At 36.6% G+C, this 26,140-nt stretch overlaps 1 protein-coding gene across 2 annotated transcripts; it reads right to left on the bottom strand.

Moving 5' to 3' along the window:
• Positions 1-3,893: 3,893 nt before the first annotated feature.
• On the bottom strand, positions 3,894-26,140 carry LOC107661733 (RING finger protein 145-like). Of its 2 annotated transcripts, none has more exons than XM_016451490.1 (11): positions 25,983-26,140; positions 24,769-24,981; positions 15,291-15,399; positions 14,991-15,082; positions 11,308-11,543; positions 10,153-10,328; positions 8,610-8,750; positions 8,316-8,498; positions 7,689-7,836; positions 5,509-5,865; positions 3,894-4,751 (listed from the first exon to the last, which is right to left on the bottom strand). In XM_016451490.1, the coding sequence occupies exons 2-11, from the start codon at positions 24,950-24,952 to the stop codon at positions 4,290-4,292; spliced, it is 2,088 nt and encodes a 695-aa protein (XP_016306976.1). In that variant the 5' UTR covers positions 24,953-24,981; positions 25,983-26,140; the 3' UTR covers positions 3,894-4,289. The 2 variants fall into 2 exon arrangements, with proteins under 2 accessions (XP_016306976.1, XP_016306975.1); XM_016451489.1 differs by having other exon boundaries at positions 24,769-24,986.

Below are 26,140 nucleotides of genomic sequence, written 5' to 3' on the forward strand. Positions count from 1 at the left end.
CTATGTATTTATAGCATATTACTTTTTTCCCCCAGAGCATATGAAGGTGGTTTAATAATACTGTTACTCTTTATCGAATTTATTAGCAAAATTATTTTAGTATAGCCTTATTAAATAATTTTCCTCCGTTAAAGAGCATTAATCAAATATATAATTTTAAACTCAGTTTGAGACGCATCACCAAACGCACGAGTACATCTGTGAACATGTGATGCAGCAGCGCCATCGTGTGATCAAACTGAAGATCACACTAACAAATTACTTCAATCACTGAAAATCAATCAACGCTGAATGACATTCAAGTTATATTTGAATTACTGATACTGGAAAAAAACTAGTTGCATATCCAGGCTAATAAAAAATACTATAAATCTGAAAATAAGAAAACACACACACACATAATTTATTCAAAATACTTCTGTAAACAATGTACACTAACATTCAAAAGTTCAGGGTCAGTACATTTTTTCTTTTTTTCTTTTTTTTCAGCAAGGGTGTGTTAAATTGATTAAAAAAAAAGTGATAGTAAAGACTTATTATTGTTAGAAAATATTTCCATTTCAAATAAATGCTGTTCTTTTTAACTGTTTATTCGTCAAAGAATCCTGAAAAAAAGTATCAAAGATTCCAAAATAAAAAAAAAAAATCTGTAGGTAAGTGTGGCCATTGTGTATTAGAGAAAAAAATTACACATTTTACTTTTTTTTTTTTACTTCAATTAAATGTTAGATTTTTTTCTTTTAATATTTCGGAGCAAAGGTTCAGATGGACAAACAATGCAGATTTAACAGCTTTCTTTTTTTTTTCCAAGGGTATGAATTTTGAGCACAACTGTGTATGTATGTATGTATGCATGTATGTATATATACATATATATTGTAGCGTCTGGACCAATCAAACAAACAATTTTTCATTTGATTTAACAAATCAATTATTCATTAGATTAACAAACGTTCACAGACCCCTCACCCAATAAACATACTGGGTGCCAAGTTGTCTGTGAACAGGGCCCAGGACCCTGGTTACCATGGCAACCCTGACACCAGATACATTTACGACCTAATGGAATGCGAAGCAGGGAAAATCACTGCATGTTCCATCGCAAGAGGCACAAGGCACAGTAGAAGTGGACTTTTCTACTAACTAATTCATAGGAGAACCTTTCTTTGAATGAACACACATATCCTTCAGGTCATGGTGTATATTATTGCTGTCTTGTATATGATTAATCGCATCCAAAATAAGTTTTTGTTTACATAATATGTGTACATATAAACAATGCTGGGTTCAAAACAACCCAATAGCTGGGTTTGTCCCTTTTTAACCCAGCACTGGGTTCTATTTAACCTAGCATTTTTTTTAGAGTGTATACACACACATGCAGCATATATTTGAACTATTTACATGCATATATTTATATTCATATCATTTATATTATATATAAATATATATATTATATAAACAACATTTTCTGAAATGTATACATGCATGTGTATTTATATATGCATAATAAATATACACAGCACACACACACATATTATGTAAACAAAAACTTTTTTTTGTGCGTTTAGCATGTCAGATTGAAAATTATGAAGCCAGAAAACTGAAGTTTACCAAACTGTAATTTCTTAACAAGAAAGAAACTCTGTGAAACTGTTAAATCACCCATTAAAAAGACAAAAATCACATCAATTAAAACAACATTTGTTCTAGCTACATTTCAATTTATTTTCTTTGAAGAAAATTGTGCAAAAACTACGATACAGAATGTTTCGAATGTCATTTGTGTTTGCTCATACATCAAACGTACTCATGCACACAAACTTGCCATTCTGAAATGCATCTTTTAAAAAAAAACAGCAAAAACGCAAAACAAATCTGTGTCCTCAGGATCAATCCCACTTTTGAGAGTGTTCACACGGTCCTCAAGACACTTCATAATGTTCACTGCTGCTTTAACACTGTGTGGCATATCAAAAACACCATAAAAGAATATACAAAGGAATATATTTGCCCATATATGTACACATTTATAATGAGCTATACATCCATCTGCTCTGTAAGCATTTGTTGCCCAACAAGACTAAATATTATTCGCTATAAATGACATTAGTGCAAACATAGTATGGCATGACATCTCTGGCAAAATGGAGCTTTCTCCTGACAGAAAATAATGGCAAAATAAGTCTGCGATGACTAAATGAAGTGCTGTTGATGATATAAACTGGTTAGTCAACAGACAATATTAAGGTGAAACTCAAACCTTTCAAAAATTAAAAAAAAAAAAACCTGAAATGATTTTGATTTTGAGATTTAACACTAAACATCACTCACTGAAAGAAACATGCCAGTTTTACAGTGGGCAAACGCAAGATGGCCTTAATGGAACATCCACTGAATATTAATAAAAAAGAAAAGAAAGAAATGTATTGAATTGCTTGTCCACCCACTAATGTTCTTTAAAACCAGAAAACAGGTTTAGTTTATATAGTCTGCAATATGCTTTGAAAATGATCGCTTCCAGGAATCAAGCCAACTGCCAAACTGACAACTTAACATTTTCCGCAGTGATGGTTTAACATTATTTCTGACACATGGTAAAGAGTGACAAATATGTAGATGAAAAAAGCCGCCCAGCCTCAGACATCCCTTTAAAACTGGGGTAAATAACAAGAGGCGTGCTGTGATAAAACATAGATCAACTGGCTCAATGGCACTTTAGATAACATTCTACAGTTTGACTTTGCCGGGGTCTGGATTTTACAGTGGCTCATTTGGGATGCGCTTCCAAAACACATACACATACACACACACACACTTCTACAAAATAGTATAGCTTAAGAATCATCCATTACCTCCATAGAGATGATGTACATTTTCAGTCATATGGATGCATACTGAAAACTACAATGCCCCACAAAGGTGAAACGCTGTACCTACACCAGCACTCAATCTGAGAAAAAGCTTTCTTGATTGAATCGTTACACTTCAGCTTTTCTGAATCTGTGCATAGTTGTGCCAAACCCATCTGTCACAGATATCAGTTTTTAAAAGCCTATTTTAGTAACTCAATGTGAACACGAACAAAATGTGTAGTTACTATGTTTTGTCTCTGTAGGGCAGTATTCTGACATGTCTTCTGACCAGCAATAATGTAAACAGATCATGAAATGCATCTGTGAGCTGAGAGACATGTGACCAATATAAAGGGACAGTTCATTCCAGAAGTCTAAACAGTGTCATCCTTTACTCATGCCATTTCAAATTCGTACAATGTTCTTTTGTGGAACACGAAAGGTGAAGTTCAGCAGACTATAAATGTATAAATAAATAAAAAAACATTTTATTACTTTAAGTAACAACTTCATATTGGTCTGTTCCCTACACAAAGTAATCCCAGCTTTAGGATACTTTGAATTGTATAAACTACTTGTATGGAGATATTTTCACAGTATGGGAAAAAAAAAAGAAAAAAAAAAAAAAACATACTTGCAACTTTATCTCACAATTCTGACTTCTTTTCTCGCTGACTTCTTTTATTGTGAGATAAACTCTCAATTCCAGAAATAAAATTGAGATATAAACACAATTGTGAGAAAAAACAAAAGGTCGCAATTACCTTTTTTATTCTGTGGCGGAAAAAAAAACAGCAAAATGTAAACTCAGATTTCAAAGGAAAAAAGTCATAACTGTGGAGTTAACTTCCAATTGCAAGATAAAAAGCCACAATTACTTTTATTATCTGTGGCTGAAAAAAATTGCAAGATGTAAACTTAGAAATCAGAGGAAAAAAGTCAAAACTGCAGAATGTTAACTTGCAATAATTGAGATAAAAAGTCGCAATTGCAGAAAAAAAAACTATTGCGAGATGTAAACTTAGAATTCACTGGGGGAAAAAAAAAAGATTTGCTGGATGCTAACTTGTAAATGAAGGATTAAACTCATTTTTTATTCCATGGTGGGGAAAAAAAAAACTCAGAATTGAGAATTAATATTTTGCAAATTGGACTTTTTTTTTTAGAATTGTGAGAAAGTCCAAATTGTCAGATAATTAGTAGCAATTATTTTTTTGGTGGGAATAAGCTTCCATATAACAGCCTTTGTCCCCTTTTCATTATATGGAAAAGAGCAGCTGGATCAAATTTCTAAATATCTTCTTTTGTGTTCCACAAAAAGAGTTTGGAACGTCAAGAGCAAATGATGACAGAACTTTATTTTAGGGTAAACCATCCCTATGGTCTTCTAATGGAGTCCTCAACCTTGGCAATATGAAGTGTTTGTGGCGATACCTAACAGGCTGATAAGAGTTGAGGGTTGTCATTTGCTAATGAAGAGGAATGGACATCTGACGTGCTGCACGAACCATCATCATTCAAATCACCATCTGGGCTGGTGCTGCTCTCTGCCGCTATATCACATTCTTTGGGCTGGATTTTCGAGCTCCCCGATAGCAAGTCCGTTCCAAGTTCTGGCTCGGCTGAGGTTTTCATGGGAGGAGTGTTTTTTGCTTGGGTGCCTTCCTCAGTGTCCAGCTCAACCTGTGGCTCACCCTGCTCCTGTTCCACCTCTGCTGGGTTCTGATTGGCTGGTGGAGTGCCTTGGTTGGCAGCTCCTGGAGAGCTCGTTAGCTGTAATTGGCTTTTGAGCTGGCCGTGGCACAGAGGACACGTTTCTTGCACGTACAGCCACTTCTTTAAACAGGCAGCGTGGAAAAAGTGGCTGCATGGCGTGATGACAGCAGACTTCATATCCTGGAAGTGAGAAACAATGTTTAAAACTAGACAGCCAAGATAAGAAGTGAAATTATGAACGTTGACAAATGAGGAAATGGTTTCATGGCTAGCGGGAGCAAATTCAGATTCAAATGATGGTGAGCACAGGCAACAACTGTTCAAGAGCCCACTGTATGTAGTGGTATCACTAAGCATGTGCAAAAAACTACTGAAGCTTGAGATCAATAAAGATTTCCACATTTGGATACAATTCACAATCTCTTGATTTGATTCAATTATGAATCAGATTCATTTGGGTATAATGTTCATTTCAATAAAGAACCTTCAATGAAGTTTATTTATTGTCATTGATGGTTCCATGAAGAACCTTTGATATCCATGAAAACTTTTCAGAGCACAAATGGGTCTTCAGATTATTAAAATATTCTTCATACTAAGAAAAAAAATAAATGGTTATTTTAAGAACTGATCACTGAAAGCTTCATTGAGGAACCAAAAACCCCTTTTGGAACAATTGTGAAGAGTGCATAGTAAACAAATTCTCTCTCAGTTACACATCAAACCCTCTATTTCCCTTTATTATAAACCCTTTATTCTGGTATAGAATAAAACAGGGTCAATGTAATATTCAACATATGAAAAATTACAAAATCTTAAACTGATCAACACTTTAGTTATGAACTCCAGTGAAAGTACATTCAAAAAGACTTTTTGAATGATTCAATGAACTTATGTTGTGAATAAATGCACTGAAAACATCTTAAACACTCCTTACCTGAAAACATATAGAACAGATGTCATTATGTTGCTGGAGTTGTAATGCGGAAGCAGTGGGCATGCTGTGGATCTTGTGAACTGCATCTCTGCGCAACAGGAAGCTCTGCCAGCCCAGCTGGGCCCTTAGCCACACGTTATAATAGGAGTGAACCAGAATGATGGTGGAGCCCATTACAGTCCATTCTCCAAACAGGGTCTCTGAGACACCATAAGCCACCACGCAGACGGCCACCAGGAACTCCAGGAGCCGGTAGGTCCCATTGACACAGTAGATGACTTCATCCATGTTCTCAACAGGTGCCTTACGAAACTCTTCCACCATGAAGAGGATGTAGATCAGAAGTGTACCAAGAACCTGAGAGAGCGTAATCCATTATATCATATATTATTATATTAGACATTTAAATTTATATGCACTGTACACGTAAATGTACACATTATATATCATTTTCTATGCAAAATATTCAAGACAAAAAATAATAATTTTTCTTTGAAACAGTATATATTTCTTTGGCCATAGCAAAGGTAGACAAGCTATCATAAATGTCCCATTACTAAAACACAAAAACCTAAACAGCAGAAAATTATGTGTTACCATTTGGGATGCACCGATATGAACATTTTGCCCGATACCGATAATTCTTTAAATATGAAAGCCGATAACCAATATGTTGCCTGACAAATCTAAATCCAAATATTTATATAATTTTTGAGAGCCAAAAATAAAGTCTCACCATTAAAATCCATTAAACACTTCAACAAAATCAAACAAAGCAGCCTTACAAATAAATAAAATAATGCATAATGCAAACAAGTCACTGGACAACATTACTTGCGTGTAAAAAAAATCTAAAATCATGTGCCATGCATAAATTAAACGGAATAGCCTCTGCACGAACAATAATGAAATTATTTTAGTTAAACCATATTGTTAATCTGCACGAACAATAATGAAATTATTTTAGTTAAACCATATTGTTAATGAAAATAAGAAAAATAAAAGTGGTGGTTATTATTAATATCTCAATGATTTTGAAAAAGAAGTATCTTAACACCACTAGCAGCATTGCTGTTTGAGCTGTGTGCGCTGTAGCTGAAGAGCTGAATCAACACCAGTAAACTGAAGCGCTTTGTTAGCAGGTTAATTATGCTATATGAGAATAAGATATTTATACAACATAAACATAATATCATAACTTATATATGCACAAAAAGACGCAAATACACAAGTGATCTTGAACCAAGTTATGTGCCAGAATGTGTAACTCATGGTGTGTATGCGCCCTTGGCTCTTCACGTAACAACGCGCTGCAACACGGCAAATATACCGAAACAATTCACAACATTTTATTATAATAGTGTTCTCATTATAATGTTTTATATGACAGTCCCAATCATAGTTAATGTTGTGCGCTTCTGTTTGAGCTGTGTGCGCTGAGCTAAAGATGACCACTGACATACTGTGCTCTATTTACCTTCTATTAGCTTAACCAAACACATTCTATATTAGATAAATAAGATATATGTGCATAAACACAATACAATTGCACAACATACAATTGCACTAAAGGCTGCCAATGCACAAGTGAATTGTGCACATCTAAAGTGTCTCTGAAGGAAATAATGTATTATTTATTGGCTTTAAAGGTCCCATATTGTACACCTTTCTGGAGTTTTATTTGAGGTCTTGATGACCTTAAGAATATATATTTGCGGTATAAGTACCAAAAACCATCTCAATATATTTTTACAGCTCCTTTCTCAGGAGCTCTGCTGAGAACAGGTCGATTTTGGTCTAATTAATATTAATGAGCCTCTCTTCTGATTGGCCTGTTGTTTTCTGAGTGATGCACGGCCAGGCCAACCACAGGTAACTAGGGTCAGCGACGTCACAGGTAATCGTGAAAAAAGCCAGGAAATTTAAGTTTTGACCATATGGGACCATCAATATATCGGCCAAATTTTCTTATCGGCTCGATAACGACAACAGAAAAAATTCACATTTATAAGCCAATACCGATATGGTGGCCAATATATCGTGCATCCCTAGTCACCATAAAAATCAACCGATATATACTATTATACCACTTCATCTTTTAACAAAACTTGACACTGCAGGAGTGTCTATGCGCCGTGATAGCAACTGTTCATTTGTATTACTGTGTGAGGTTTGTGTACCTGCAGTGATGTGAGGATGCTGGAGGAGATGATTATGAGCAGCCAGAAGTCCATACGGAAGAACTGGCAGATCATGTAAGCCATGTAAGCAGGGAAGACCAGCAGGAAAAGACAAAGACTTACTGCTCTGAAGTGCTTCCACAGACTCCTGCAAAAACCACAAAGGCTCAACATACAGGTCCTTGGAAAGAAAAACACGCATATCGGCCCAGACAGTACTCTGCAGGGTTCTAATGATTTTATTTCCTGATTACAAGACCAATCAAAACTAGCACATTTTTTAGCATGAAAAATGTATAACTCAATTTTAAAAAGTAATAAAAAGTAAAAAATAAAAAAAAAGCATGCCCATAGTGCACATCTCTTAACATTTACTCTGTTGTATCATACTGTTACAAGACTTTTTTGGAAGCTAGTTCAATTTTGAGATTAAATTAATAAATTAAAATAATAAGAAAATAAACAAAATTTCCAACCATTCAGAAAATGTCAAAAATCTGCCAGGCTAAAAAATTGTTTAAAAAATAAAAACTGTTGTAAATAACTCGCATGTGTCTTGCCTGAAAGTTGCAGGAAAGCTGTATTCTGATCAGGCGTGAAGTATGCAAGATGTTTTGAGGCTCTTACTTGTCTCTGGAGGCCCCCAGTGCCAGAACTATGGGGTCAGCAATCTCCAGCATGGACTGCAGAATGGAAGCCACCACGACGAAGAGGATGATGCTGAGGAGGAAAGCTCGGTGAATGACCTGCAGCTCAATGAGCCCAGTCTGAACAGCCAAGATCAGCAGAGTGATACCCTCCGTCATGCCCCTGAAAACCAGATGAGAAAAACTACTGTATACACTCATCTATATACAAGTCCCTGCAAAAAGCTGTTTTGAAATGGAGCACTGTAAGCATATTTGGTGGGAAGTTCCTCACCTGTGCACGGCGTTGTCATTCATGAAAGCTCTATATCCCTGTAGATAGAACTTGCAGAGGGTGAGGACGCCCAGCGCCACGAAAGACACAGTGAAGACCAGCCCCAGCAGAGAGTAAGGAGTACTACAGCACTCAGCAATACTGCAGAGAACACACACAACCAACAAAACATTTACATACTGTATGTTACATATTGTTAAACAGTGATTTAGATTTCTACTGCCCTATTTTCCGCTGTTCCAAATCCTTGTTGCAAAGCATTCTGGTTTATATCTAGCTTAGCTATGTCAATTTACAATTATTCCCATTATCAATTAAATTAATCATTAACCGAATAATTCAAACTGCTTCTACCGCAGTGGCATATAATCACCAGCATTACAGGATGTGCAAAAACTAAAGGGCTAGTTTGCAGGATTGTAAAATGAATCGACACGAAAATAATAGTTACGCTTGGGATCATTTTATTTTAAATGGAGGTTATTGTTGGCCGTTTCATATTCTGTCATTGAGACCGCTGAATGCACCATTTTTAAATGGTATGATGATGCTCATTGTTGTATTTAATTTTAAAACACAATCACAATGTTTGCAATTAACATTATCACCATTTAAAGTAAAAAGATCCCAAATGTAGCTCAAGCACATAGGGCTGTGCCAGTAAGCATGACTAACCGCTACCACCAGTGGTGATACGACAAAACACATTTTTGCCCACATGAAACACCTTTTTACGTGAACATTATGAAGTATGTGAAGTACAAAGCTTTGTTCACAAGAGAAATAATTGGTTAGAAGGCAAATGTTACATTGCCTCCATGGAAACATTTGGATTCAAGCTGGATGAGAAAGGTACATTAGCCCATAAATTTAAGATTTGTGTTCTGTTTTGCGAGTTGGTTGGTCATTTGAATTTCCACAAATTTTACACAAATTAAGAATTTGTTCCCACGACTTAATTTGTTCCCTCATGTTAATTAAATCATGGCTACGTTGTACCTTAGATTTAATTTAACCAAATTAATGAAACGTGGACCGTGGCAACAAATTAATAAGTGGTAGGAACTAATAAATATTAATATTTATTTTTATACCCATTTTTTCAGCATGTCACTCCGTAGTAGGAGTATTTCACATGCGCCGGTATTCAGTTTTGCTTTTCCTGACTTGCTTGCTTGTGCGGAAGATATTCACTTTTCTGTCCAATTACAAATGGTATCGGTTGCTTTGGAATATCGGGAGAAAACATTTTATTTCTATTTTTCTAGTTTCTATTTAATGCACTTTTAAAGTTTGGATCACATCAAAAGCATTTTTTGTACAATGTGAATTATTCGCGCAAGAGATCATCCCATCACTGTCACAGCCCTAAGTGCTTGCTTATTTTTCTTGTGTGTCTGCTGCACGTTTGTTGCATAAACACACTGCGCTGAATCGATCATCAATAAGTTTTTGATTGTCAATAAATCGTTAGCATCCCTAATCTAGACACTATCCTTCGTGCTGATTAAAAACAGTGGACTACATGTTGCAGCAGTCAGACCTGGTGAGGAACAGGAAGAGCAGCCTCTCTCGGGAGGGCGGCTGGTCCCGTGTGCTGAAGTAGGTGTAGATCTGCAGTGCAAACAGCACCAGCCAAAAGCACATGAAGAGAACAGGCAGAACCAGCTGATTCCACAGAGACATGCCCAGAGCTAGCAAGCCATACACCTCCACCACCTACAGAACAACACAGGAAACACAGGGATGTTACACCTAGGGTTCAAAGACTGGCTGGTAGGATGGGCAAAAACACCTTATTTTACTTCACATTATTCACAAACCAAGAAAGTTTAATATACACAATTTAGGGATGGGCGATATGACCCAAGTCTTATATCACAATATGATTCATTTTACTTCACAATATATATATATTTAATTGCCTTCAGTTTTTTTTTTTTTTGAAATTTAATATTGAAAATATTGAAATTTCAATATCACAAAAACACTAATGCTAGCCTAATAATGCAAGTAAAAAAAATTATAATAATAAAAAACAGATCAAGCTCACTGAAGGCAATTAAACGGTGTAATTAGAAACTAATTACAAGCAATAGGACAAAAAAAATACATAAGTGACAGTAAAAACATTTATGTTAGAAAAGATTTCTATAAGAAAGGTGTAATTTTGAACTTTCTATTCATCAAAGAATCCCCAGGGAAAAAAAAAAAGAATACAAATAATAAGAAATGTTTATTTGGCAACAGATCTGCATCCTGTAATGATTTCTGAAGGATCAAATTATACTGAAGTTCAGCCTTGACATAACAGCAATAAATTTAATTTTAAAATACATTAAAACAGAAGTTTTAATAATATTTGGCAATATTACTGTTCTTACTGTACTTATGATTAAATAAATGCAGCTTTGGTGAGGATAAGAGACTATTTTCAAAAACTTTTTAAAATGTACAGCGCCATTGTGCTTTGGGTGTCCCGAGTTCGAATCCCGGCTCGTGGACCTTTCCCGATCCCGTCCCCCTCTCTCTCTCTCTCTCTCCCACTTCACTTCCTGTCTAGCTACTATCCTCTCATACTAAAGCGAAGATACTATCCTATCATACTAAAGCGAAGAAATGCTAAAAAAAAAAAAAAATCCCTGGATTGAGGGGGCGACACCTCTTACCCCACTCTCTACACCTATGACACTCATACCTGCACCAGCTCTCTGTAGGCAGTTTTGGCCAGATTGTACGGCACCAGCAGGTTGGAGGCGATGAAGTAGAGCACCTCCAGACCGGTGAAGATCATAGCGAAGCGGTTGATGAAGACGATGGTCTCCAGGGGCACGAGGCACAGTCTAGCCACTAGGGGGAGCAGGTGTGCAGAAAACAGCCAGATCTGTTTGGTCTGCATGACGCAGGAACACAGCGTACACACCACGACCTGACCTGAGGGAGAGGATTGTCTTACTGAACAAACACTAACTTACAGACAAACTGAACAGAAATACATCACACATCAATGTTTCCTTTAAAAAGCTGCTTTAAACATTCCCAGTGGGAGTGCCCACAATGTGATCCGCTTTGCCATGTTGACATCTGCTCAATTTGACTCAAATCAAACAAAACAAAAAGGGTTAACTACTGAAGTTAAGGCTGATTTATACTTCTGCGTCGAACCTACGCCGTAGCTTACGCATAGACGCACACCCATACGCCGTAGCCTGACGTGCACCTCTCCAAAAATCTAACAGCGTGTCAATTCTACGCAGACCGCAAGTGCTGTGATTGGTCTGCAAGAACCCCTCCCTCCATATGTACTTGAGTTTTGTGTGTGTTTATGTGCACTTTAATATATTTTAATGTTACACCTTCTTATATAAAATAAAACAAAGCAAAGAACAAGTGTCTTATCATTTATTATACTACATAGCATTATACAGCAGTAGTTGTCCGCAACAAACAATGTTGATCTGCCGTGGTACAAGTCCTTGTGCAGATTGAAAGAATGCCATCTTCTCCTGTTCCGTTGTTGTCTCCTTTTTGTAGTTTTAAATAATGATTTAATGATTTGATATTTATTTGCCGCCGTCACGGCTATAATGTTTCTCCGACGAGCCGCTTCTTCTTCGGCTTTTGCCGTTGTACTGCGGGTTACACCAGCAACATGCCCGTGGAGACTGCTGACTAGCGGTTTGCATGTGTACTGCACATTGACGCGGACAACGACGCAGAAGTATAAATGAAAACTGACGCATAGCCTACGGCGTAAAGGCTCAGCCTTTATGTGTCTATCAGTTTACTCTCTCTTCACTGAAGGGATGAAACTTTTGCATTTAGATATAAAGGATCAAATCATTGTTATTTCAAAAAAAGTTTAATTTTTTAATTTTTAAATTTAATTTCAATGTTGCATTGCACAAATTGTGTGGTGGTGTTGCCAAAGGGGAGGTAGTATGTGCGTCACTGACATGACATGTCACTTGACATGACTAATCAAAAGGCTAATAGTTGGTATCTTACATCTTCATTTGGCTGGTCAGCAAAAACACAGATTTTGCCTATGAATGTTTTCTATTCAAATAGTTTAATTTCAAGTCAAATGAGGAAACTGCCCTGCGGTGCTGCTGTCTTTGTGAACTATGCTAAATGTATTAACATATTGCAGTGTGATTCTTCTATATTAATAGAGATTTTCAGGATTAAATATCTGGATATAAAGAGAGTCTGTTAGTGAGGTAAATATTTGATTAAACATGACTTAGACTCCCAATCTTTTCCAAGGATTGCAAAAATATTTATAGACATTGCACTTACAAAGAGTCATTTCTACCAGTTGAAATATTTTAGAGCCATTTTAACAGTATTTTATGGAAAAAACTCTATGATGTTTGATTTTTTTTTTTATATATAATTTCCATGACATTTTTAAACATTTTTGTAATTATTACTTGCAAAGAGTAATTTTGATCTGTTGTGAGCTTGGCATATCTACAAAAATTTTATTTTCCAAGAAATTTCTGTGATTTTCCACGATTTTCCCAGGATATTATTAAACATTCTACAGATTCCACTTGCAAAAACACTATTTTAAATTTAAAACTTTTTTTTAGTATTTAGTATTTTACAAAAATTCTATTATAGGGATTCAATGATTTTTCCAAACCTATATTTTTCATGGTTTTCCAGGAATTTTCTACTAAAACTTTGATGCGCATCGTCTCAGTTTAATACATGAATTAACTAAGGTTAACTAATGAAGCCCTAATGTAAAGTGTGACCGAACAATAAAAAATCACTTTCAAACAATATCTAGGGCAGTGGTTCTCAACCCGCGGCCCGCGGGCCCGTCACGAATTTAAATGCGGCCCACCATGCTGAACACAATTAAAAAAAAAACTTTCCGTTTTAAAATTCATTTTAGTTTTTACATTAATTTAAAAATGTACTAAACAAATATAAGCTATAATGTTTTAGTTATATAAAATAATTTTGTTTTTCATATATTATTTTCAGACATGAGCAGACCTGTAGGCTACTCACGTAATTAACGTTTTGCATTTAACGAACACTTACAAGCGCATACTTTGGCAGAATTCAACTCAAATAGTCATCAGCAGCCATTAGTTCGGTAAAATTAAGCATCAGAATTGACAAATTTGTTATTAAGGGAGAAAAACGAAATGTGGAAAATGCCATCAAAGGAACATATAAACAAGAATAGTCGCATCTATAAGCAGTGAAGGTGGGAGAGTTCTTGACTTTCGGTTTGCCCCGCCACTCACTTGAAGATGTTCAAAAGGAAACACCCATACTACGCAGCAATCATCCTTAATTGCAGAAATGTGGCAAAACATCTCTGGAGAGAACCTCAGATTATTAAATCCAAAAGTGCTTACCATATTTGCATCAACATAGGCTACATTTGTGATGTGAACGCACATTTTCTGCAATGTTGCACGTCAAGTCATGCTTCCGTGCGCGTCTTACAGACCACAATTTACAATCGCAACTTCATTGTGCTGTAACTCCTTTCGAGCGGAATTTCACAAAATTTGTCAGCTCCCGACACCATCAGGTGTTTTATTAATGGGGAGTATAATTATTTATTTATTTTAATGAATGTAATTTATTAGATATTATATTTAGGCTATAATATATAATATTATAATATATACTATAATATTATATATAATATATATAATCTGGTTGGTTTGTATTGGTGACGTAATATGTAAATGATATGCGTGCGGCCCGTGAGACTTGCACTTGGACCATAGTGCGGCCCAGTGGAAAAAAAGGTTGAGAACCACTGATCTAGGGCATGCTGTAGTCCAGATTAAAATGTTTGAAAATAAACAGCCTATTAAGTCTAAATATTGAAGTATTTGGCTCTGTGATGAACACCACTGCGAATACAAAAATCTGAATTTAAATCATTTAAATACGTTTCAAAAAGTAGCAGCTGCTGCTTTGTTTATGGGATTTCCAGGGTAACGGCTGCATTTCTGCTGTTCAGTGCCATCTGCTGTCAGAGAGGGAATGTGCTTTCATCCAGAGCATCTCTCATGCGCTTCGCCATGTGCTTCTCATCTGTGCTTGTTTACATCAGAGTGCACACGCGTCTTTGAAGCAGCATACAGCAGTGTTGTGCATTGTGACCAGCTGACGGGAAAAGTATTCTTAAAATGCATTCAAAATTCTGAATAAGTTGTATTAAATAATTGTTCTCTGCATTTTGAAGTGTCCATGATAACAATATCGTGATATATCACATTACCGAATACCGGCACATGTCTAGTTGAGAGTACCTTATTCCTCATAATGTGTCAGGAACAAATGCATCAGTAAAGAGAACAAAATCTGGTGTTGTTTTGGAGCTGATGCAGGACGTACCGATGAGTGCTGTGGTAAAGCGGTTCATGGACAGTGGCTCCAGGTAGAGGGGTCCCTCGTAACCCGAGTCCAGCTCTCCACGTACGTAATCCCTGCAGGAACACCAGTCAGTGAGCACTGTTTGTTTGAAAGTCATTATAACTACTAAACAGTCGCATGAATTGTCAAAATGTGTCAAGCACTCATTTTTATTTGTGTGTGTGTGTGTGTGTTTACAAGAACTGTCAACATGTCAGCACTTAAAACCCAATGTGTCATTGTGTTTTATACAGTCAAGCAAAGGGTGCTGTGAGCACAGACCTGGAGAGCTGGTGTCCCGCGAAGAGCAGAAGAGCTGTGAGCACGTAGAGGTAGAGCTGCACCAGATGCTGCCGGGGTAAAGTCAACAACACCAGACTGAGGATATAGCCTGAAGAAAAGGGAGTCTCAATTACTGACAGGAATAAAGATATACTGATATACATTCCATTAAATAAACTAACAAACCATGTGCTTTTGCAATCTTAGTTTCACATAAAACAAAAATACAATTTTTGGTTTTAAATTATACATAAGTGTCAATGACAAATAACAGCACACAAAATAAAGGAACATGTTTTCAATAATGCAGTTAAAAAGCATATGCCAAGTAAGTAATGTACCCTTTGTATTCATGTTGATTTCGCAAAACTTTTATACCATTTTCAAGAAAATGTTTCATTTAATGTCTCTAAAATGTCATATGGTCTAACCAATAACATTATAGAAATAACATTTTCCCTACACCTTGAATGCATGTGAATGTACATCTTAAACTTCCCGGGTAAAACCTTAGCATCAAGGGTCAAATTGACACTATGAAGAAAACTAAATATTCATGCAGAAAACCTCTACTGTAGCTTGTAAAAGAAAAAAAATAAGACTATTTCCATCTCTTTTATTAGGTTATTTCTATTGTTAGAGGTCAATTAGAGGCATATTTTTGTTCAAAATTAGTCGTACAGACAGATTTTTTTCATCACTACTTGTAATGACTATTTGCACACTGAGATACAAATAACTACAAGCAAGTATAAATAGTACTTACTGTAAAAACTATGTAATAATACGAATATATACAATACAAGACTAGCTCTGTGTCAAGAGCTATTTAACCAAATTAGGTGAAACAGAAAGTGGGATGCAGCTCTGGTTTTTACTGACAGTGCTCATTAAAAATGCGGAAGGATTGTGTTACAGCAAAGGAAAAGGTATTGATTTCATTTAATCCCATGGGATTACACAGCATTGTGTTCAATTCACATAAAAAGCCTATAACTAGAAACCAGGATTTAGGCCTAAACTTTAGGGTCAAAAGATGGGTCAGTGACATTATTGGTGAGAACTTTATTGTAGCAGTAGAGTGTGAGTCATCACCCTGTCTGTTTAACAGTGTCAGCAGTATCTATAAGCCACACTAAACCTAAAAGACTGTTCAGGCCGATAGGAAGTTACATCAAACACCATAAAGATTTATCTCCTGGACTGGCCTGTACATTTCCACTAGGACAGCTCTCTGCTGCAAATATCTTTAGCTGTATGAGCAGGTCTGGGAAAGATTCTGCCATAAGCAAAACCTCATTTGTCTCTGGCTTGCAAACAATTGCTCTTGTTGTGGTTGTTTATGCCTGCTGCACCGAAAATGCAGGGAGAATCCAGCATATTCAAACAGGAGGAAATCTAATACACTGCCCTGGACTGAGCTGGGTGAGCATCTAGCTTGCAAGTGATCATCTATAAAGCATTTGCTGATGCTTAAATCATTCCGGATAGAATTAGACAGTCTATAGGGGTGTGTGTGTGTGTTGGAAGCACAGTGAAGCTGTTCTCTCCATACTGACTACCAAACAACGATTATGTTTATGTAATGGTTAACTCCAAATATATCCAAATATCCAAATGCTAAATACTTTTTTTCTTTCAATTAAAGATAAATATAAATTAGGCTAACCTAAACTCTACAAGTAAACATAACTTTTTAAAAATCTACTTCTATGATTAAATTGCATTAAAAACAGTTCATCAGCTCGGTTGGATCAAATGTCCAGAACAGGTCACGCAACGAGATGGAAAGGGAGGAATGAAAGGTGTGGTAGAGATGTGTACAACTATTTAAGCCATATCAGTATATTGCCTGTAGAACTGCAGCCCTGTGTTCTTACAGAGTGTTTAGCTGGAGGTCACAGAGTCGCTGCGCTGATGGTTTCCAAGTAGGTGTTTTGTATCAAAATGTATCAGGTGACGGAAGTGCGGCATCATGTCACTGGTTCACAGACTCGCGTTAAAATGAATGATGTATGGTCGCATTGATGCTGCAAATCGCCGTCAGTGTCAACAACCTTTAAAGGGGTCATGGGATGATTCTTTGATATGATACGAGTTGATATGATTCTTTAGGGTCATAATGAAAGGTCTATAACATACTTTTGTTAAAATTTCTCAATGGAAGTGTAGAAAAAAACCACCCTTTTTACCTTGTCAAAATCAGCTCTGTTCATAGCAAGCCGTTTCCTTGCATGTCGCTTTAAATGCTAATAAACTCTGTTCACCCCGCCCCTCTCTTCCATGGGATGACGAGCAGATAGCAGATAGCACAGACTAGCACATTATTAGGAAAGGCGATTTGCAAAGATTCATAAATAAACCCTTATACTCACTTCTTCTGTAGATGAAGCTGGATCACGAATGATTCGCGCGAACATAGACACATTTAGGCAGATCGGGGATCGGCGTATTCCCTTCAAAAACGGAAGTAACGTTAATCCTCTGCATCTTCAGCGGCTCAGATGTCGGGAGTAAATGGCGACTGCTATGTTCATTATTACATCCAACAACAAAACACCTCAATCGCTTAATCTGAGACATTCTTGTCTTCCCCGGCACTGGAGTCGACACAAGGGCGGACAGCTCAAAGCTAACTCAAGGTGGGTCTAAGGTAAGATGGCCTTGTCAATCAACTATCGTGGGAGCGGCCTGTGCAGAACTACGTCATTCTGCCAGGAATCTCAGAACAGCCTGATTTGAGAAAGGGGATTTTAAAAAAACCACTGGGTAAATTTTTTATCATTATAGCGTGGATGTGTACACACACTTCCAATACACATTAATGTTCAAACAACATGTAAAGGGGCAGTCGTGGCCTAATGGTTAGAGAGTCAGGCTTGTAACCCAAAGGTTGCGGGTTCGAGTCTCAGGTCCGGCAGGGATTGTGGGTGGGGGGAGAGAATGTCCAGCGCTCTCTCCACCCTCAATACCACGACTGAGGTGATACCCTTGAGCAAGGCACCAAACCCCCCAATGCTCCCTGGGCACCGCAGCATGGGCTGCCCACTGCTCTGGGTGTGCATTCACGGTGTGTGTGTGTGCACTTGGATGGGTGAAATGCAGAGCACAAATTCCGAGTATGGGTCACCATACTTGGCCACAAGTCACCTCCTTTCCTTTCCTTCATTCCCTAAAATAAATTTGGCATCCGATGACCCCTTTAATGAAGAATAATATACTAATACAAAGGTAGCCTTTGGCTTAAGTTCACTAAATTTATTGCATGCCTGTTTATTTCCAGACAACTAAGAAAAGTGTTTACGTGATTGATATGCATGTTTAATTCGAAAATTATTTAAGAACTTGCATCCCTGTCACTGGATTTGTAGCAGTCATTTCAGGTTTGTACACTCAGAGATAGGGTGCTGGATAAATGGAGTAGTCAAAATAGTATTTGTAATGCAAAGGTACCAGGCACCTGCATAATATCAGACATCGAAATGTACTACTAAACGATCACTGAAAGATTAATTATTTTTATACAGATGAATTCACATTGTCAATGCAGCCCTACAACGTTTCATTTGTACAAAAATCATTCTGCTAGTGTTTGATTGAGACACAATAACTTTACGTAAATAAGCACTACAGTAATGCCAATGCCAGATACCAATGGGAGCACAGAAAATTATTTAATATAGTTAGATACCGCGGCCATAAATTTAGTACTGTAGTATAACAATATTTAGGGCCAGATTTACTAACCAGAGCAAATTAGCGTGAGCGCAATCTCACAGAAGTGCAGATGAGAGTGAAAAGCTCTGCGGCTGATAATACTGACAATGTGCACATTAAAGAACACAGACACAACCGGATCATTTCCATAATTAGCAGCGCAATCTACCAAGAGCAGCGCAAATTGGCTGGTTTAAGACATGCTTTTTTGGGAGCAGTAAATAATGGCGCAAATACCAATAAATTCACTACTGCAAACCTTAGAAATTATGTTACATGATTAATTTTTAAATACTCTCCTCCCATAATTTTGTGCCTGAAAGGGAAAATCCTACAAATATATATGAAATAAGGTCAGACGCAAAATTAACAAGTGTCTAAGCATTAATTTTTCAATGCGCGCCTTCAGTAAATCCTGACAGTAGTTTTTTAACACCAAAAGATTGTTTAACCTGGTGCAAGCTGTTAGTAAATCTGACCCTTAATAAACTATATACTATACAGTACATGCGTATTACAAGAGTAATATTTCTGTCTTATCATATAGTCCCCCTCAGAGCTATTGTACTGAAGAATCTCAGACAGTGAGATTCAGTTGATAAGAAAATACTTTAACTGTGGTCAAAGTAAATTACATTAGATACTTTCACATTTAATGCCATCAATAATGTTGTAGCAATTTTTCTCTGTGGTATCCAAAATGGTATCGAATACAGATTTCTGTACAAGGTATTGAGAAGAAATCTCTCTTATCTCAACTAATGCTGTAAACTATGAACTCTGTCAGTTGGTACATTACTATATTAAAGTGATTTTTAAGTTGTACATAAGGCAGCATTTATATTTAAAAAAAATAAAAAAAATAAAATAAGATATTGCATAATAAAAAACATACTATAATAAATGTGTATTATAACCAGGGGTGCACATATGTTTTTCAGCCTGGTTCTCATAAGAGAACCTGGAGATTTGGTTTGGTTCTCACACTGCACAGTGTAACCCATTAAATAAAACTATAAAAAAAATAAATTAATCGTAGTGATAATATTGTTGCACTTTATTTATTTAGCTTTTTTTAAATAAAATAATAAAAGAATAAAGTGTGATAATACTATTATATTTTAAAATAAAAAGGGAGTATTAAATACAAATACAACTATTTTATAGTGAACTTTAAAATAAAATGCTAATATTTACTTTCATTTTCAAACTTAAAACCATCAGGCTTTTATTTTGGCGGGTTGTCGGCAAGTAAGTATATGCGCTACCGGGTTTAGCGCTGCCGACTGAAGCGCATCAGTGAATGAAATGTCACAGTTTTGCACTGTGCTTTGAAAACGGCAGCGGATAGCCTATATTTATTTATCTATCCAGTTTGAATAGAAATCTTATACAGTATTACAGTTTGTCGATCTAAAATGATAATTGTGCATTAACAGCTGTCAACCATGTCGGTACGCAAATGCGCTGTCAGAACTTATTTACACAGCGCATTTTTTATTTTGGTCGCGCATGCGCACCACTTATATGCACCCTTGATTATAACACTTATGTTTCTACTTCAGTGTGTGGTTGAAATTTAACCATTTAAACAGCAGATATCATCCTTTTTTCATGATGGATTTATTCAAACCTGTGGGTATGTATATGTATAAATACAGTGTATCAGTTTAGCAAAATACTCTTTTCTACAGTTAATTTTTCTAGCTAACTATCGGGTTCATGGACAATGAATGCCTTACGTGACATACTGTTCATAAGCTTTTTCATTGACGTCTTTCCGTGGTTGAAACACTGACTGAGACCTGAGACATTTCAGTAAGTTGTTCCGTTTCTTCCAGCATACAATCTGATGTTCATTTATGTTTATTTCATGCAGTAACTGGTAGTAAAGAGGACTGTGTGTTCCTGGTTGTACTGAGGTGTTACATATTTATTGTTTGTATTTATTGTTTAAAATTTGTGATTAAAATTGATAGAATTAGAAAGCAGAGTCTGATGTTTCACATCAGAAGTAACAAGCAATGCCTATTGCGATTTATTAGATGGAACGCACACCACAAATAATGTTTCATTAACTTCTGTTCATTGACTGAAAACAGCACAGACCAATTCTTGGGATTTAAGAATCAATAGGCTATTGTTACATCAAAATGAGAATCGATGAGAATATTTTCCTCCCAGCCCTACAAGGTACTGTGTTAAACTATTGTGACAACACTACCCAGGGTGCATCTCATGAGGATAGCTGAGAGAAGCCCATAGTGCAGAGCTGGACTCTAGATGCTTTATTCTGTCTATAAAGAATAAGAGCGATTAAACTCTTTCCCCATCATTTGTAGATGCACAGCTTTTCTGTTTCCAGGTTTTCTTTGACACAAACAAAACAGGCCTTAATTACAGTTTGCAACTCTATGGTCTAATTACTGCTTTAATGACTAACAACCTAGACTGTTCCCATCATAAAAATCTTCCCAACTCCTGACTCTGCGTTTCCACTGGCCCATTACAAGAGGACTCCAGCAAGAGTGCAAACACAAGCACTTTGCTTTTCTTAAACAGGGAGCACAGACCGCTAAGAAAACAAGCACACACACACACACACGCACACACACACAAACACACACACACAAAAGACGTTATTGCATGTGGAACATCATCATGACCACCACAAATTGAAAACTAGACATGAAGATATACTTTAACCCTCTGGTGCTCTTCAGTCACTTTTGACCGAAAAATTCTGTTTTAAATTTTTAAAACTAACAGCTTCATCTGAATGGTATAAACTTGGTGACTTTTATGGCATTTGGAATGTGAACACACAAAAAAATAGAGGGCATGATTCGAGCAGGCTAAGTGGTCATAAAGAAAGTGTCACGCTTGTGGACTTCGGTCAAAAATGTCCGACCATAGGAAATGAATGGGAAATCGACAGAGAATTTTTGTGTGTACAATCTACAAATCTGCCACAATGCAGAAAAAAGTACACACCAATGATGGGGTGAAACTCTAAAACATCAAGAGTGCAAAACCAACACATCCACTCACACACACACGTGTACAAACACACTTATACACACACCTATGAACTGGTGTGACTGTAACACACAGCAAATATGTAAAATACAAGCAATAATTTAACTACAAAGCAGTAAAAAAAAGTGGACAGCAAGGAAGCAGTTACAATTTAAAACATCAAGAGTGCAAAACAGACACATCCACTCACACACGTACACAATTATACACTCAAATGAAATGGTATAGCTATAACCATATAGCCAAAACGAGTCAGAAAACTGAAATCAGATCAGACCCAGAAGAATTTAGCTCTGATAAAACATTCCTGTTCATTTTGGTTACATTTTTATAGAATTTTAATGTTTTGTGTAACAAAATGCTTTCTGTGTTCAGGTTTGACTGTAGTAATAATAATTCAAAAACTGACGCTACAAATCAACATTTCAAACCAAATAAAAATCTAAACCTTTACAAAAAGTTGTCTTTGAGAAGTCTAAATATATATCTAAACCCACAACTTAATAAAAATAAGTTTATTTCTAAAAACAATTAGAGAATTTATAGGCCTTTTATATAGAGCTATATAGGAATCCATGGGCTAAACCATGGAATTGCAGATGTTTTTCTTATTTTACTCCTACATGATTGCACTAATCTGGCTTAAAAAATTGGATTTTAAAGGCATTGACTCTATTTTAACATGAAATACTGCATTAATTGAAAAGTAATATAAAAATATATATATTTTTTAATTTTTATTATTTCCAATGGGAAGAAATTGATCATAATTAATTAGTACCATGAAATCATCTCAAAATACAAAATAAAAAATTAATATAGAATAAAAATATGTTACATTGATTTTACTGGGGGGAAAAAAAGTTACATTTTAGGTGTCCGGTCACTTTTGACTATGAAGATCACAAGTGTGACTCCCAAATGAGGAGCACCAGAGGGTTTATAGTTAGGGGTGCTCCGATCAGGATTTTTGAGGCCGATCACCGATCGCCGATCACGGAAAGCAGTATCTGCCGATATGATCACCGATACCGATCTTTTTAAAGCCTTCTTTTTATCATGTAGAATTATTTATAGTAAGACTCCAATCAGGAATTTTAAACATTTATTCAGGGCCTGAATTTCATTTTTGAAAATGAATTCCCCTTTTAAATGACTCTTGTGAGAGGGGATTTTTTAATTTGAGGGGTGGAGGAGGGGGGCATTTTTTAGGCATTTTTCAAAAATATAAATTTATGTATAAATGTTTGATCATGCACTGCATTTTTGTTTTTACAATCGTGCAATTGTTGCACAATAGCTTACACACAGCGCAAGCCTGATTTTGTGAGCTTTACAGTATGTGAGGCGGCCTTTTACACCAGGTTCACACATACTCCGTTTGCAGTGCGTATGCAGTCCATGTGCGGTACGCAAGCGGTGCAGAAGCAGCACGTACTCTCAATGTGCTTTCACACAGAAGTCTGCAACTGATCCGTGGCTGTTTACTACAAACACAACATTTATCCATTATTTTGATTTCAAATCCAAACATTGTTACTGAAAATGCTTTTTCAGCATTGTGATTCTTTTTTACACAGTGCAGTAGCTAATACAATCTTTCATAGACGTGTTTAAATGCAATAAATATAAGAAACACATTATTCAATGCTTTTTACTTTTGCATTTACTTCTAGATTTATATATTAAGTTGCTCAAGCATTTACCGCAAACAATGCGCTGTTACTTTAATTCCGCGCTTGCCACGCAGCAAAAAGACTTGGTGCGGAAACGATCTCTGCACTGCTGCGGACGCTCCTGGAATGCACTCCCGAACCGCAACCGTGTGCAGTGAACGCTTTAATCCATTAGCATGAGCACGGAAAAAATACACACCGCATACGCACTGCAAACGGAGTAATGTGAACCTGGCATTATGTGTGTGCGCTGCGTGCGTGCATGAGCGCACTGTCCCCAGGAGAGTGTGCGAGCGCTGAATGGTTTAAACACCAGCAAGAATTAAAAAGTAATGCAATTTATAAACTTTAGTGATGATGCGACACTGCCTCGATTGTGCAAGTGACAATTCCTTTGTCAACTGTGCAGCGTGCCTTATAGTGCAGACGCGATTTGATTTGAAGCCATTTGCGCATTTTGAAAGAAAGAGAACGTGTGCTGTGACTCACTCACGCTGTTTGTGGAATTATGTCTCACAGAAAGTTTTCAAATTAGCTACTTGAAGTTATTTAATGATGAAATATGAACTGTACCTCACCTTCAGCATTACAATTATTTCACCCGTGCCAGACAGAGACTGAGCCGCTGCATGTCATGCCAAATCTCTCACGGCAGACGCGTCATCAGTTTGAGATCGGTTTATGAGATCAGCCGATCAATCATCCCAAAGCGATTATCGGCCGATAGTGATCAGTAGCTGATCAATCAGAGCACCCCTATTTATAGTGCGACTTAAGTGTTGCAGCTATGGTATTATGGGTGGTATTTTACTGGTCCAAGTAAAAAAGCCCACCCCAGGTCTAGATTAGACTCTAAAAAAAAAAAAAAGGAAAATAAAAGCAAAAAACTAACAACACACCCTCATTCATGCTTTACGCCATAATTAATGCCCAAGATTAAGAAAACTAAGACTTTAAGGAGTTCGTTCGAAGAGCATTTCCAGTTCAATGTCATTCAGTGCTTGTTGTATAGACAGGGAGTAGCTGCTTGTTGTGTTTGGACCTACCAACATAATGCAGGTAGAGGGCAATATATTTGTACTGGAAGAGAGGGTTATTGTTGAGACTGCTCCTCTGGATCTTCTGGAAGAAGGAACTGACGTCCCAGCGGTACAGCACCTCTAGCAGCATGATGCTGGGGATCCGCAGACCCACGTTCAGAACCGCCTCCACACGGGCCTTCATCGCCATGACCAGCAGGGCACCGAACAGGCCTCGACCTAAACTAAGAGACAAACTTGATTTTAAATAGAGAACAACAGTGCAATCCTATTAAAACCACACAGTTTTGTAGTCCTTGAGGAACTAAATCAAGACACTCAGACGAGGTAAGTTTGTTTCAACCTGAAATTTGACTAAATAAAAAATAAGCATAATAATAATGCATATTATACATATTTAAAAAAATTATACACAAACTGGCTTGAGTGTACATTTTTATATACAACAACTAAGTTTTAGTTGAGTGTTGATTATGCGTGTGTATTTTAAATATGTTTATTTGCAAACATATGAAACAAATAATAACACAAATGTTTGAATATGACATTATCTCCAAACAAAATCATAATACATCTCCAAAACCACAGTAATACCCTATCCTACCTTTAAGAAACCATGGGAATACCAAGATACTTTTCGTAAGTGGAAGAACGACACCTACTTCTCTTATTACCACCGGATGGAAAAAAAAAACACTACACTTACATAACCATACTACTTTAGTCAACAATATAGTCAAATAATTGTGCTGTGACGAGAATATAGTGTTGTATTTCTCATATTTAAACTCACGTGGACTAGTTATTGGCATGACTGTCGTGTTAAACGTGTTTGAACTCTAGTAACCCCTACACATCAACAGTCACAGTTTACAACAGGACGCCTGTGAAATATTGAAAATATAAACCTTATACAGACACAAATATTACATCGTTAAGACGACAGAACACATGTTTAAACGTGAACCAGAACAACAATAATAATTGACTTTCGGAGTTTGTGCTGACTAAAGGGGATCGTCTTAATGCTAATAATAAGGTAAAGTTTATATTTAACCGCTTCATAGGTCTTAAAACACTAACAAATAATGTTTTTGAGGTAAATGTGTTAAATACGTAGAGTTAAATTATTTTAAAATGCCCAGCTAACAGTAACATTACAGAACTGTGCCCGTTCTTCCCTTACAAACGCTTCGATAATTATAATAAAATAGACTTACACGTTGATTAATCACTTCACGCTGTTAGATTTCGTCTTTGGCTGCGTCTCTGGATGAGTATAAACCATTTTTAGCTCAGACGTCTCGACGTTATCCGTTCGTTATGGTCAAATTAAAAGCAGAAGAGACGGAACATCTAAATTCACTTCAGGCAGCCA

Source organism: Sinocyclocheilus anshuiensis, unplaced genomic scaffold (genome assembly GCF_001515605.1).
Source record: "Sinocyclocheilus anshuiensis isolate Anshui unplaced genomic scaffold, SAMN03320099.WGS_v1.1 scaffold207, whole genome shotgun sequence".
NCBI classification, from domain to species: domain Eukaryota; kingdom Metazoa; phylum Chordata; class Actinopteri; order Cypriniformes; family Cyprinidae; genus Sinocyclocheilus; species Sinocyclocheilus anshuiensis.

Coding starts and splice junctions, on each gene's coding strand:
- LOC107661733 (XM_016451490.1), bottom strand. CDS start 24,952: ATGGCGATGAAGGCCCGTGTGGAGGCGGTTCTGAACGTGGGTCTGCGG. Junction 15,400..24,768: donor CCTCTACCTGCATTATGTTG/GTAGGTCCAAAC, acceptor CCTTTTCTTCAG/GCTATATCCTCAGTCTGGTG. Junction 5,866..7,688: donor GCATCCTCACATCACTGCAG/GTACACAAACCT, acceptor ACGCTCTCTCAG/GTTCTTGGTACACTTCTGAT.